Source organism: Conger conger, chromosome 15 (assembly GCF_963514075.1).
Source record: "Conger conger chromosome 15, fConCon1.1, whole genome shotgun sequence".
Taxonomy (NCBI): Eukaryota; Metazoa; Chordata; class Actinopteri; order Anguilliformes; family Congridae; genus Conger; species Conger conger.
The window spans coordinates 27,098,136-27,110,603 of record NC_083774.1 but is presented as its reverse complement, the minus strand read 5'-3'; the positions used below and the strand labels follow the sequence as shown (position 1 = coordinate 27,110,603).

At 42.6% G+C, this 12,468-nt stretch overlaps 1 protein-coding gene across 1 annotated transcript; it reads left to right on the top strand.

The window, feature by feature from the left end:
- Nucleotides 1-2,548: 2,548 nt before the first annotated feature.
- On the top strand, nucleotides 2,549-12,155 carry vps4a (vacuolar protein sorting 4 homolog A). Its single transcript, XM_061221110.1, has 11 exons — nucleotides 2,549-2,725; nucleotides 3,327-3,438; nucleotides 4,366-4,516; nucleotides 4,858-4,919; nucleotides 5,172-5,291; nucleotides 5,778-5,934; nucleotides 8,074-8,222; nucleotides 9,031-9,112; nucleotides 9,501-9,720; nucleotides 10,670-10,810; nucleotides 11,024-12,155. Exons 1-11 carry the CDS (start codon nucleotides 2,705-2,707, stop codon nucleotides 11,123-11,125), a joined length of 1,317 nt encoding a protein of 438 aa, XP_061077094.1. The 5' UTR covers nucleotides 2,549-2,704; the 3' UTR covers nucleotides 11,126-12,155.
- Nucleotides 12,156-12,468: the final 313 nt, after the last annotated feature.

The following is a 12,468-nucleotide window of genomic DNA, read 5'->3' as shown; positions in this document are numbered from 1 at the left end:
ATCACAGAAACCTATTCCTCTTTTCGGCTGCCTTGCAGTGTTCTATGGAGGAGTGTTATTCTTTTGAGTTACAAATTTAGAATGTCGTATTCAGAATGGTGTACTATTTAATGTTGAGATTCATGTGTACAGTATGATGCGCTTCCTTTTTCAGTGTTTTATCATTCATCCCCCTAAAGGTCAGTATGTCCAGCGCTGGTTTCTCTGAAGACCAGTCTGTACGGCGCTGGTCTCTCTAAATGCCAGTCTCCCCAGTGCTGGTTTCCCAAAAGACCAATCTTTTCAGCACTGGTTTCCCTAAATGCCAGTCTACCCAGTGCTGGTTTCTGTAAAGACCAGTCTGTACAATACTGGCTTCTCTAAAGACCAGTCTGCACAGAGCTGGGTTCCCTAAAAAACCATCTTTACAGCACTGGCTTCTCTAAAGACCAGTATGTTGGTACTGGTTGTCCAGGTGTTATTTACATGTCACATTTTGTCTGTTCAGGAGCTGCAATAAGAGGAAGTGCTGGTTCTTATTCACTGTGAATATCCATGCTGGAGTCATTAGCCATGTTTTGCACATGTAGTTTACAATAAAGCTGATTTGACTGTACAAGTGGGACACTTAATGCACCTGTTCAAGCTGGTTTAAAACTGACATGCCTGTAGTCACATGACCATCTGCCTGTCTGCCAGCTCTAGTATCCCACAGCTTGGTGATTGGTTCACTAATAATAATAATGTCCATAGGCTCTAGCATCAAAATGGTACTCAACGTTTTATGAATAATTGTAAATACTTTTTTTTTTTTTTTTTTTTTGGTTGGGATTAAGTTGCAATAAATGGCTTGATTTACCCACTTTTCTCTCCAGTTATTTTCTACAGTTTAGGTTATGAATGAATGAATGAATGAATGAACTAGTTAACATTATGCAGCACACTCATGTTTTGACCCTCTCACTCCCAAATCAAGGTTGTTAAAATGATAGCCCTGGATCTGAATATTTAATCATCAAAATATTTCCTTTTGGATTGACTAATTATTGATAATTTGAATCTTTCTTGCTGGTATAAAGAATAAAAGCAGATTGTCTTAATTGTATCGTCAATTATAATGAATGTCAACCAATTAGCCCTGCATAATATATTGATTGATGATTAAGAGATGGGCTGTAACGAAATGAAGTGCATTGAAACATTCTTTCATTTTTGTGTGGTGGTAGGCAATGACCATTTTCATATGAGTTTCATATGCTGCTTCAAGAATTTAAGGGGCTACGAAAGCATGGACTCTGATTATTAAATGGTTATAATTCTAGATACAAACTGCAAAATCATTTGATATTTGGTAAAATGTCACTTTTTTTTGTCTGCGGAAGTCTTATGAGAGACCTGTCTCCTATAAAAAAAAAAACAATTACCTCAGGTGATTAACAATGAGTATATACAGTGGGCTCCAGAATTATTGGCACCCTGAATGGAAAGGCACATAATAAAAAACATTAAAATTATGGATATTTTCAGTTCAAACTTCAGCAAAATCATATCCTTTAATTTCAATACATTTACTAAATCTACTAAATTAAAAAAATTGAAATATTTAATAAAAAGATTTATGAAATCCAGTTGCCAAAGTTATTGGCACCCCTAACAATTATTGTGAATAAAATCAAAGTGAAATTGGTACACAATTTAATTAATATCAGTCTAATGTTTATTGTGTCATTCCATCACTTAGAGGTGATGGAATGACAAATTCCCTTAGAGGCATGCAAATTCCCTTTGTCAACCATCAGCATGGGAAAACACAAGGAACTGTCAATTCAGAAAACGCATGGTAATTGACCATCACAAGTCGGGTCATGGGTGCAAAAACATACATAAATAGTTAAACGTACCACTTACAGTATTAAGTGCAGTAATAAAAAGGCATAAAAAATGGTTGCAAACTTGCCAGGAAGAGGATTTAAGTGCATATTATCCCCACAAACGGCAAGGAAAATGGTGAGGGAGGCCATAAGTAACCCGAGGATCACAGTTTAAGAATTGCAGAGATTGGTTGTGTCTTGGGGTCACCATGTCGAAAGAAAAAAAACCTCCATACCAACAAACCAAGCATCTGGAGTTTGCCAAACCTCTTTGGAATTATGACTGGAACAGAGTGCTATGGTCAGATACCCATTTTGACCATACCCACACAGAAATCTGTGGTATGAACTGAAGAGGGGGGTATCCCCAGGATATTAATGATTCTGAAAAGTTCTACATAGAGAAATGGTCATCAATTCAAATGTGTATTCTAACCTTATCACAAATGATAGGAAAATACTTGTGGAAGAGATGCCATGCCATTTTTGTTGACACGGATTGGCCTAGATATTATTTAAGATATATTCTCATAATTTTCCACCTGCTGCTGTACACAACTGCAACTGTCAAATCTGACCCTGAACTGCGGCGAGTCTGACCATCCAATTTTTGAGAGCCGTTTTATGAAATATAGGTGATCCAGCAGGGGGCAGCACTTCTGAAGCAAGCAACAGAATTTTCTATATCTATGGTTTTCACTTTCTTAGGCCGTTTGGTGTGGAACCCAACCCCCTTCCAAATGATTTAGAATTATTAAAATATACACAGTAAGAGACAGTAACCTTCACTACGTCAGAATATCAGGGATCCAGTACTGTAATTCGGAAGAATTATTGCCGAAGCGTGCGATGAAATGACAACGTCTACATTACAGGTAATCTGTCCCTTTGCCGGCTGTGGTTATCGTTAGCTGGTTCACTAGCTAGCGTTAACATAATATCCAGTGATGCCTGCACTGTTATCAGCTAACTACCTAACTGTATGTTTACATTTCCGCATGCTTTTATAAAGAACAATAGTTAGGCCGGTTTTAGTGAGCAAGCCTCGTCAAATAGCAACAAGGAATTGTCGTGTCAACACCAGTTCTGTTGGTGAACTTGAGTCACAGTTATTAATCTCAAGTTAATAGCGAGCTGAAATGAATTATATTAATGGTTACTGTTAGTCGTTCGATACCATGCTATTCTATTGCACATTTTTATTTATTTATAATGTTTATGTTGAACAGTAAGTACACCTCAGTGTCCAATTTCTCCCTGAGCGACATTTAACATGTAAATTATGAGTAGGCGAAGTTATTGCCTCATAAATAACAATATAGGATCAGTTATTACTGACACATATGACATATGACCGACACATATTAGTAATCCTTAGCGTTTTTAGATTCTGTATGTCTGAAATGTCCCCCAGTCTTTTAACGGTGATTGGGATTTGTGTGTCTATATTTCTCTCTCATTCGCTTTCTGGTGTAGAAAGCGATCGATCTCGTTACCAAAGCCACCGAAGAGGACAAGGCCAAGAACTATGAGGAGGCCCTGCGTCTGTATCAGCACGCGGTCGAGTACTTCTTGCACGCCATCAAATGTAAGGAAAGCCTCTTTGCAGTTTGCACACAATGATAAGCTATTGATGACAGTCCCTGGTGGCCCCCGAAGTGAGGCGGATAGATCATGGAAGGACTTTGTCTTATACTTGCATACTTACAGAAGTGGAAACACTCAATTATTATCATTTGGTCATATTCTCTATGCCAGATATGAAATACCAGCTTTGAATCAGTTTGAGGACCATACTTCAGTGTTCGTTTAGTCAAGTCATTATCATGATTAACTTTGATCAGCACATTGAATATACTCATTAAAACCCGCAAAAACACCAACACTACACACGTATGCCCTAGACCTCACCTCAGCAGAAGCAGTAATATCTGGTCAGTGTGCGTCCAAAACTCCTTCAGCTGTTCTGTCATTGAGAGGTGGATGTAGAGAATCTGGGTTCTAATCGTGTATGAAGTGAGCATTGAATTAAATAATGCTCTGTCAATGCATCTGCTTGTGGACTCCAGATATGGGTTGAGTTTGCATATAAAGTTAAGATGTTGGCGGTTTAATTTGTTCCTAAAGTAAAGAGTTGAGTTTGTAAAGTAAAGATGTTGGGGGTTGAGTTTGTTTCTAAAGTGTAGAGTTGAGGTTGTAAAGTAAAGATGTTGGGGGTTGAGGTTGTAAAGTAAAGGTGTTGGGGGTTGAGGTTGTAAAGTAAAGGTGTTGGGGGTTGAGGTTGTAAAGTAAAGGTGTTGGGGGTTGAGGTTGTAAAGTAAAGATGTTGGGGGTTGAGGTTGTAAAGTAAAGGTGTTGGGGGTTGAGGTTGTAAAGTAAAGGTGTTGGGGGTTGAGGTTGTAAAGTAAAGGTGTTGGGGGTTGAGGTTGTAAAGTAAAGGTGTTGGGGGTTGAGGTTGTAAAATGAAGGTGTTGGGGGTTGAGTTTGTAAAGTAAAGGTGTTGGGGTGCACACAGACGAGGCGCACAGCGATAAGGCAAAGGAGAGCATCCGGGGGAAGTGTGTGCAGTACCTGGACCGGGCGGAGAAGCTGAAGGACTACCTGAAGAACAAGGAGAAGCAGCAGACCGGGAAGAAGCCTGTGAAGGAGGCGCAAAACAATGACAAGTACGGCATAACACTGCTCACACGCTGCTCACACGCTGCTCACACGCTGCTCACACGCTGCTCACACACTGCTCACACACTACTCACACACTGCTCACACACTGCTCACACACTGCTCACACACTGCTCACATGCTGCTCATACTCTACCCACACATTACTCACACTGCTCACACCCATTTCACACACTGTAAACGCTATGCATGAACACTGCATGCACAGTATTCACAAGTATTCATACCCTACACACTCTAGACATGAACACTGCTCACTACACATACGTAGTTGTGTCCAGCCATTTGATTATCTGTGTGCCCCTGTGTGTATGTGTGTGTTTTTCAGGAGTGACAGTGACAGTGAGGGTGAAAACCCAGAGAGAAAGAAACTGCAGGAGCAGCTGATGGGTAAGTCGGACCGCAGCCAGTATCTATCAGACCGTCCCAACAGGCACACCGACTGTGGTGCCATTGGTAGACTACCGGTAGCTTGACTGGGTTGGTGGAGGTAGCCAGATAAGCATTTTTTGTGTGCTGTGCACTACCATTTAGGCTGTTCGCTAACGTTTGCTAATGTTGTTGCTGAACATGAATAAGTTTGAATGTTAGCGAACGCCGTCTTGAACGCACGTGAGGTACCTGATCCCTGGTCTTGCCCAGGTGCCATCGTCATGGAGAAGCCTAACGTCAGGTGGAGCGATGTGGCCGGACTGGAAGGAGCCAAAGAGGCCCTGAAGGAGGCAGTCATCCTGCCAATCAAATTCCCACACCTTTTCACAGGTTAGCCCCGCCCATACGGCTCAAATTCACACCTTTTCTCAGGTTAGCCCCGCCCACAGCTTACAAGTGACATCAGTTTACAGTTGCACACCTGCCAAAGCCGAGTTTGGCAGGCTCTCGTGGAGTGGCATAATTGGCTCGCCGCTCTGGGGGAGGGACTTGGCGGGGGTTAGTAGGATCCCTGCATACAAGTGCCCAGGCACACTCGGAATCACAGTCACAGGCGAAACGATACGGCTTGAAGAAGGCGTGTCTTTCTCAGGATCGCTAGATCCATCCAGGCCGCTGAGGAAGGGGACCGTTGACGGTGTATCCTCAGCTAACGGCGATAATTGGGAAAAGATATAAAGGGTACAGTTGACTAGCAAATTGGGGGAAGATGGAGAAAAATATGAAACAAAAAAAAACAATAAGTCGCTTGTGCGTGTGCGTACGCTTTGCATTTGTGCATGTGTATATGTGTGCACGTGTGTGGGTGTCTCTCAGGTAAGCGCACTCCGTGGCGGGGGATCCTGCTCTTTGGTCCTCCTGGGACAGGGAAGTCTTACCTGGCCAAGGCTGTCGCCACAGAGGCCAACAACTCCACTTTCTTCTCCGTCTCTTCCTCCGACCTCATGTCCAAGTGGCTGGGAGAGAGTGAGAAGTGAGTCTCTCTCTATCCCTGTTTCTCTCCTCTTTTTTCCTCTCCCTCTGTCTTTCTCTCCCACTCGGAGAATAGTGGAAACTACACACTGCTGGTGTGTATACATGCACATACCAATAGAGGCAAATGCTGTCATAGAGCCACCAGCTGGCAACAGGAAGTGAGGCATATAAACTCACTGAGTGCTTTATTAGGTATTTATTTGACTTCTACTCCGTCAAACTTACTTCACTTCAGCGTCACTTAGAGATGCTTTTCTGCATACCACTGTTGTAATGTGTGGTTATTTGCGTTACTGTCACCTTCCTGTCAGCTTTGACCAGTCTGGCCATTCTCTGATGTTTCTGTCTGCAGAACTGCTGCTCACTGGATTTTATTTATTATTTTTTATTTAACCATTCTTTGCAAACTCTAAAGGCTAGTGTGAAAATCCCAGAAGATCAGAAGTTTCTGAGATACACAAACCACCCTGTCTGCCACCAACAATCATTCCAAGTCACTTAGATTTCAAATTTTTTCCTCCATCCTGTGGGTGTAATAAAGTAAAAGTCTTCCTAATAAAGTACTTGGTGAGTGTATAGTTGTCGCATGCGTTCTCCTCCTCTCAAAGGCGTTGAATTTGCTTGTCACACTGCACAAAAAGGATGCGGGCATCATTCCAAAATACATTTTTGTTTGTTGGAAATTGTACACACATTTCTATTGTTGTAGATTAATCGCATTCCTATAGTAAATAGAGGCTTACTGTCCTAGCACCACCAGTTGGCAACAGGAACCCTTCTTTAGGGCTTGGCCATTTATATTTGGATAATGTCAAGATGAGTGATATTTATTACAAGGAGGTTTTTCATATTTTGTTTGCGTGACGTGGCGTTTAATTGACATGGCATTCAGGTTAAACGGGTAGTGTGGCAGCGTTGCAAGTCGTTTGATGTGATTCAAACGGCTGCGCAAAAGCACAGCACATTATGAGAAAAATAAGTAAGGAATAATCCACGACGAGGTGGTCATTACACGGTTTTAACGCACGATGCGGAGGCCATGGTCGCGGAGAGCATAAAAACCGTGTAATGACCACCTTATTCGGTTCCTACCGTGGTCAATATCTTTGGCCTATTCGCCCTTAAAATAAAACCAGCTTACGCGTCCTCTTCCGAGAGGATGCATGAAATTCATACCAAAATTGGACAGGATGATATTAAATATTCATGATAGTAAGTTGCAAAGGAAGTCTTTATATATCTTAAATGGTGTGGTCGTGGGGCGGCCTGTAGCGTAGTGGTTAAGGTAAATGACTGGGACACGCAAGGTCGGTGGTTCTAATCCCACAATAAGATCCGCACAGCTGTTGGGCCCTTGAGCAAGGCCCTTAACCCTGCATTGCTCCAGGAGAGGATTATCTCCTGCTTAGTCTAATCAACTGTTCATCGCTCTGGATAAGGGCGTCTGCCAAATGCCAATAATGTAATGAATTGACATGTCACGCGGCACAAACAGGAAGCAGGCAGCATTCCACTGTACATTGTCTGACGTGGCTGAAACGTCTCATTTGTTAATTGCCGGAGTGTAATCACATCCAAATACCAAGTGTCATAGTGCCACCAGCTGGCAACAAGTTTTAAATTCTTTTCCTAGAGGATCCATCAAATACATACCATTCATTCAGTGTGATATGTGTTTTGCGACTATATTTTACAAGGAATATTGATATCTGGCTATTCCATGTATTTTAGGTCAAATCCTGCTGAAACAGGAGGTGTGATATAATTACACTATTGTTTGAATTGGGGGAGAGGTCACATGCAGGCTCACTGCTGCACCATAATGACATCCACATGCCCCCCCTGTAGGCTCATTATCATTGTGCCACCACCTGGAAACAGGACATTGATCAAAGGGGATAGTTCCAATGCACACTATACTGTTCAAGGAAGCACCCTTGGATCTTGGGCCTGCCCATCGCTGCTAGCAGCTGTATTTATTATTTATTGTATTTATTTGTTTTTCTTTTAATGGGGTGGGTTTTCATTTTTTTTTATGTGTGTGGGGTTTTTGGTTTTGTTCTTGTGTTTGTGCTTTGATTATATTGTTTTCTTTGAAATGTTTCTCACTCTGCCGAGCTCTCTCCGTCTCTCCCAGGCTGGTGAAGAGCCTGTTTGAGCTGGCCCGGCAGCACAAGCCCTCCATCATCTTCATCGACGAGGTGGACTCGCTCTGCGGCTCCAGGAACGAGAACGAGAGCGAGGCGGCACGCCGGATCAAGACCGAGTTCCTGGTGCAGATGCAGGGTGAGAGACTCCGCCCTCTTCCACATTACACTACATTACACTGCAGTGTATTACCTTACATTATACTACATTACATTACACTATACTACTTTACACTATATTACATTACACTATGTTCCTCTACACTACTTAACAATACATTACGATACAATACACTGCAGTATATTACCTTACATTATACTACATTACTTTACACTACATTACATTACACATAAAGTACACTACAGTGCATTCCCTTACATTATACTACATTACATTACACTATACTACATTACACTATGTTCCACTACACTATGTTCCACTACACTATGTTCCATTACACTACTTAACAATACATTACGATACAATACACTGCAGTATATTACCTTACATTATACTACATTACTTTACACTACATTACATTACACATAAAGTACACTACAGTGCATTCCCTTACATTATACTACCTTATATTACACTATGTTTCATCACACTACATTGCATTACACTTATTTAGCAGACTGTTTTATCCAAAGCGACGCATTCAATAAATACATACCGGCGGTTATGAACAGGTAGGATAAGGTACAGTTCACATCAAGCATCAGTTGTCTACAGCCATGAACATCAAGTGGTAAATATAGGCTAAGCTAGAGGCACGGTGTGATACAATACTTATGTTAAACTACAGCACCAAATGAATACAAATGCAAATGTGACAGTTGTTGTAGATGGAACTACAAAAATACAAGTCCCATCAATCGGAGTTCAGTTTCTGCTATGTGCAGTGGGTGTGGCCATTCAGACCGCGATGCTTGCTGATTGGCAGGTGTGGGCAACAACAATGATGGGATCCTTGTCCTTGGAGCCACCAACATCCCTTGGGTCCTGGATGCCGCCATCCGCAGGAGGTCAGAGGTCATCAGCTGGGTCAAAGGGCAGGGGGGCAGGGCCACAGAATGTGCGTATACGGTGTAGACCCGGTTCAAATATGTCAAATATGTAATCCAGCACGAAAAAGTATTTTAATCTTGGCTGGTGCAATTGAGCCAATCAAGAGGACCAGAAGACAGGGGTTGGCACTTTTTCAGAATATTTCATAGGTTTCAAATACACCAGACAAGCTCTGTAAAGCACAGAGTATTTGAATCCAAAACGATGCCATATTTGACACAGGTCTGTCACGGCAGAGGCTACTGCTTGCCGGATAGCTGTGAGTGTGGTCGTTGTTAAAGGGGTGAATTGGAGGTGCGGATATCGGGCGGCTCCTGTGCTCTGACTCCGTGACGCTGGCTCCAGGTTCGAGAAGCGAATCTACATCCCCCTGCCGGAGGAGCCGGCGAGGTCGCACATGTTTCGGCTGCACCTGGGGAACACGCCGCACAGCCTGGGCGAGGGAGACCTGCGAGAGCTCGCCAGGAAGACCCACGGCTACTCCGGCGCCGACATCAGCATCATCGTACGGGACGCGCTGATGCAGCCCGTCAGGAAGGTGCAGTCTGCCACACACTTTAAAAAGGTAAACACAGCTATACACTGTGCAGCATACTCACTAAACACAGCTAAAACACCCAGCTAATGCACTATAAACACACTACACACACTTTAAAAAGGTAAACACAGCTATACACTGTGCAGCATACTCACTAAACACAGCTAAAACACCCAGCCAATGCACTATAAACACACTACACACACTTTAAAAAGGTAAACACAGCTATACACTGTGCAGCATACTCACTAAACACAGCTAAAACACACACTTTAAAAAGGTCAAACGCTCACAGCTATACACTGTACAACATACACACTAAACACTGCTAAAATACACAGCTAATGTGTACACTATAAACACACACTACACACACTTTAAAAAGGTAAAACATTCACAGCTATACACTGTACAACATACACACTAAACACAGCTAAAACATGCAGCTAATGTATGCGCTATAAACACACTACACACATTTTAAAAAGGTCAAACACTCACAGCTATACACTGTACAACATACACACTAAACACAGAAACAATGTATACATGAAAAACACATGCTACACACTCTAAAACATTTTTTTTATAAACTCACAGCTAATGTATATACTATACAATATAAATACACACTACTCACACTTTAAAAAGGTAAAACACTCACAGCTAAGGTCTACACTATACTATACTATACATCTGCTGCCAGGGGATGCCAACTTACATTACTCCATGGTTATTAGCTCACTAACAACCCAGTTTATAAGATCCTCGTTGTTGCTCTTTCATAATATTTAACAGCTCTGTGAAGATCATATGAAGATGATTATTTTAATTTATTTGCCTTTTATTGCCCTCTTTGGACATCCATTCACGTATCATCCCGCTGTCAAGTTGCATTTGCTTTAGTTTCCTACGATTTTGAATAATGTACTGTTTTGAATAGTGCTGTATTCTGTAAGTTGTGTTCTGGCCTCAGGTACGAGGGCCGTCACGCAGCAACAGCTCGTCGATGGTGGACGACCTCCTGACCCCCTGTTCCCCTGGTGACCCCGAAGCCGTAGAGATGACCTGGATGGATGTGCCAAGTGACAAACTGATGGAACCCATAGTGTGCATGGTGAGCCAACACACAAACACACACACGTGCTTGTACGCACAAACGAGCATACATATTCAAGTAGAAACTGCGTGTGTGTGTGTGTTTCGCTCCGAGAAACATCTACACGTGTTTGTTTCAGTTTTCAGTCATTTGCGTGCGCGCCCGTGTTTGTTTCAGTTTCACACGTGTGTACGTCTCAGTCATTTGCGTGTGCGTGTGCGTGCGTTTCAGTCGGACATGCTGCGCTCTCTGGCCACCACGCGCCCCACGGTGAACACTGAAGACCTGCTGAAGGTGAGGAAGTTCACCGAGGACTTCGGACAGGAAGGCTGAGCGGGGGCGGGCCCACAGCGGTGCCGTCTCAAAGTGGGCCGTCCGTCCGTCCACACCCGGGACAGAAGGAGCCTTTCACCTGACGTAGTTTTCATCAGACCGTTGTCCTCTCCTGGTTCACAGACCGACAGACTCTCTACACTCCTTTGACCTGTAGGTAGTTATTTATTTTTGAGAATGATAGGAGTGGTTAGTTTTGTGTGAGTGAGAGTGAGAGTGAGAGTGAGAGTGAGAGTGAGAGTGAGAGTGAGAGTGAGAGTGAGAGACTGAGTGTGAGAGAGAGACTGAGTGTGAGTGCTCCTGGACCAGAAGTGTCCCAGTGACACATCAATTTGTCCCATTAATTCCGTTCATGAATCACATATGGGACTATTGCTGACTATTTATCAATCTGTCCGATTCCGGTCCAAAATCAGACAAGCAGTGTTACTTACTTATTTATATTATTTATTTGCTTTTAAAGCAGGATCACTACATGAAAGCTGAAGTGTGAAAGTACTCTACTAAAGACTGAGCTACTGAACTAACATCATAACCCGACTCTTCATAACCGCATTGTAGAACGACTGCATTTATGTTCAAAAAACGCAAAGGTACTTACTGGTCTCCCTAGTGATGGGACAGTGAGGCTTCATGAGTCCCGTTGTGGGTGGAGCTTCTTTGCCATCAGTAACTGGTACAAACCAATCAATTGCTTTCCATAGCAAAGACTGTAATTGGGTCACTTATAAAGCAATAGCTCCACCCACTTTCAGGGACAGCACACTCCTGATTGGCTGTCCCAGAATTAGCCTTAAAGGTAAAATGTCCTATGTAGAAGCCTCAATCTGCTATCACTAACTGAGACGTTGTGTGGAGTAGTTCTGACCGGCAAATTCCGCCATTTGTGCCATTCGACCGTCCTCTCATTTGCTCCAACACTCGTCCTGCTGTGTCTGTACAATGACATTTAATGGCACCTTTATGTCCACCGAGACCATTCTCGCTATGGCGACCAGCGTAGCCTCATTAAACTCGCTGAATTCTAAAACGAGCGGCTCCTTATTTCCACTTGAAGTTCTGCTGAGTTTTATTTTATATTATTTTTTCAATTTTACACAATTCATTCAAAATGTGACAAGGTTTTTGTCTCAGGCTCCATGTTCAGACTGAGCAGTGACATTGCAAAATTAGAGTATATAAAGTCCATAGGTAATATTCTGCTGATGTAATGTCTCTGCTGAGACTAAACTGAATGATTTAAATTGTGGTATTCTCTGTTGTTGTGGTGTGCATAACTGGCACGGACGTTTATACCAATCGGCAGTATTGCAATTTGTGACTTTAAAAGCTATTTGTGATTT

What these genes read in the sequence shown, in the direction of transcription:
- vps4a (XM_061221110.1), top strand. Translation starts at nt 2,705, where the DNA reads ATGACAACGTCTACATTACAG. An exon ending in CTGCCACACACTTTAAAAAG is followed by an intron (nt 9,721 to 10,669) that starts GTAAACACAGCT and finishes TTCTGGCCTCAG; the next exon opens with GTACGAGGGCCGTCACGCAG. An exon ending in TGGAACCCATAGTGTGCATG is followed by an intron (nt 10,811 to 11,023) that starts GTGAGCCAACAC and finishes CGTGCGTTTCAG; the next exon opens with TCGGACATGCTGCGCTCTCT.